At 41.5% G+C, this 2,322-nt stretch overlaps 1 protein-coding gene across 1 annotated transcript; it reads left to right on the top strand.

Annotated features, from left to right (window-relative positions):
- The first annotated feature begins 636 nt into the window (after positions 1-636).
- On the top strand, positions 637-1,774 carry LOC128869694 (uncharacterized). Its single transcript, XM_054112301.1, has 3 exons — positions 637-1,189; positions 1,257-1,474; positions 1,520-1,774. Exons 1-3 carry the CDS (start codon positions 637-639, stop codon positions 1,772-1,774), a joined length of 1,026 nt encoding a protein of 341 aa, XP_053968276.1.
- Positions 1,775-2,322: the final 548 nt, after the last annotated feature.

Raw genomic sequence — 2,322 nt, 5'->3', positions numbered from 1 at the left:
TTGCTCGGGCGCCAGTTAGATCTTTTTAAACTAAGATCTTAAAAAAAATAACTAACGCGAACTTTCCTCGAGAAAGATCGCGGACAATGTTTGAAAATAAAAAATGCCTTTCGTTATCAAAACGAAGTTTATTCTTGAAAGTTCAAATACAGAGTGAATTAATTTTAGACAATAAGTTAAACTTATCAACTACCTGAGCCATAAGCTGGCTATTTGGATTTCCATGGAATTTTGCGAAAGCATTGCAGTTAATGCTTTCGCATTGTAAGTCAGACGCTGCAGTTTTATGAACGGAAATGCGTTTTCAATTTCGTTTTACTTTTGTCTGGGAATATGGGCAGCGGATGTCGTCGACATACTTGTCAACGATATTCGCTGACAACATAGTTTTTATGACCGCGCGTGTAAACTAAATATTGGGAAACAAATATGAAAATGACTTGAATTCATATGTGCCAAGATATATCGAGTTTTCAACATATTTTGTGTTAACTTACATAAGCACAGTACAACAAACAGTCGTATTTTTTCTTTCTTCGTTGTTTGCCATGTAAACAGTTGCCGCGTACAAATCATTTTTGAATCAACAAAAAACTTTGGGAGTTTTTAATAGAGAAGCGGACTAACTTTTAAGAAATGTCGTTCTTAAAACGGAAAAGCGTAGCCTTACTACGCCAACTTAATTTGAATCAACCTAGTGTAGAGGAACTGCACGCCATAGATCATGCAGAGCTAACAGTGAGATTGGAGCAGCTAGATCGTATTCAAGATCAATTCGAGTCAACGCAATCTCAACTGGAAGAGGAAGACCCTAATGAACTTGACGCCAACAATCACGATGAATTTGCAGCCACGTTCATTAGGAACAAGGCAGCATTTACCAGAGAATTAAACAAGGTGGATTACCAACCAATGTCGTCAACGGGGAATCCACCACCTCAGGAGCAGCCATCCGTCGTCATAGTGAAGCAGCCAAGGTCGCGCCTACCAGAATTACAGCTACCACAATTTGGTGACTCTGAACTGTTGAATCTGGAAAAATTCCAGCATCTACGATCCTGCTTGAAGGGTGCAGCGCTGGAAACCATTCAATCTCTTGAAATTCGTGATGAAAATTACATAACTGCATTGAACTTACTAGTTGAAAGATTTGATAACCGACATTTAATTTTTCAGGCGCTCAGACAGGGTGAGTGCTGACAGGCAATCAGGAGAACTACGGTCGCTTGTGGACAGAATTGTATCGCATGTTCAAGGTTTGCAGTCGCTGGGCACAACCGAACAAATAGCCGACTGTTTACTCCAGCACATTACGGCACAGAAATTGGATGCGACCACGCATACGCTATGGGAAGAACGAGTATCCACTAACAGACTGCCCCCTTGGACGGACACGGTTACTTTTTTGCATAAGAGATGCCAAGCAATGGAAAATGTGGCCCACGCTATGGTAACGAAGACACCTAGCACTCAGGTGAGCAATGCAAAATATCGAAAAATCTCATTTGTCGTATCAAAGACTGCTCAAAAAATCTGCGCTGTCTATAATAAGCACGATTACGTCGTCTACTCCTGTCCCGTGTTTGCCAGTATTAGCCCGAATGAATGCTGGAAAAAGGCAAGAAACGTTAAATTGTGTATTAACTGCCTTAAACCAGGCCATCAGGTGCAGCAGTGCAAATCATCTGCATGTCGCCGTTGCTCGTTGATGCACCACACTCTATTGCATTTTAATCAGATGGATCAGACGAATCTTAGACCACCTGAAGGATAACCTAGTCCAGCGCAGTCAGCACCGCTCATAGCCATGACAGCCAGCAACTCGTCTCCAGCTCACCCAACTGCTAACTCAAATGAATGTGTGCTACTTGCTACTGTTATTGTTTTAATTCGACACTATGTCGGTTCTCTCGTGCCATGTCGTGCCATTTTTGATTCCGCTTCCCAGCTTAATTTTGTAACAACTAGACTCGCTAGTCAATTACAGCTTAAAACATCTAAGTCATTAGTGACAGTTTCGGGCATTGGAGACTCAGAACTCGTTATCAACTCCAGCGTGAACAGCTTCATTCAGTCATTACATAGCAACTTCACTGCGACTATAGATGCAGCAGTAACTCCAACAATCATCGATTGCCAACCAAATTATTCACTTGTCATCACTCATTGGGATATTACAGCCAACATAACTCTGGCAGATCCCGAATTTCACAAGCCACAACGTGTGGACCTCCTGATCGGCGCAAGCATGTTCTTTGACCTGCTATGTATTGGTAAATTTCATTTAAGAAATAATAATCATATTTTGCAAAAAACTCGTTT

This window comes from Anastrepha ludens, chromosome X, assembly GCF_028408465.1.
Source record: "Anastrepha ludens isolate Willacy chromosome X, idAnaLude1.1, whole genome shotgun sequence".
In the NCBI taxonomy this organism is placed as follows: domain Eukaryota; kingdom Metazoa; phylum Arthropoda; class Insecta; order Diptera; family Tephritidae; genus Anastrepha; species Anastrepha ludens.
The sequence above is the reverse complement of the archived record's forward strand: the minus strand, read 5'-3'. Positions and strand labels throughout refer to the sequence as shown.

What these genes read in the sequence shown, in the direction of transcription:
- LOC128869694 (XM_054112301.1), top strand. Translation starts at nt 637, where the DNA reads ATGTCGTTCTTAAAACGGAAAAGCGTAGCCTTACTACGCCAACTTAAT. An exon ending in TTTTCAGGCGCTCAGACAGG is followed by an intron (nt 1,190 to 1,256) that starts GTGAGTGCTGAC and finishes CGCATGTTCAAG; the next exon opens with GTTTGCAGTCGCTGGGCACA. An exon ending in CGAAGACACCTAGCACTCAG is followed by an intron (nt 1,475 to 1,519) that starts GTGAGCAATGCA and finishes GTCGTATCAAAG; the next exon opens with ACTGCTCAAAAAATCTGCGC.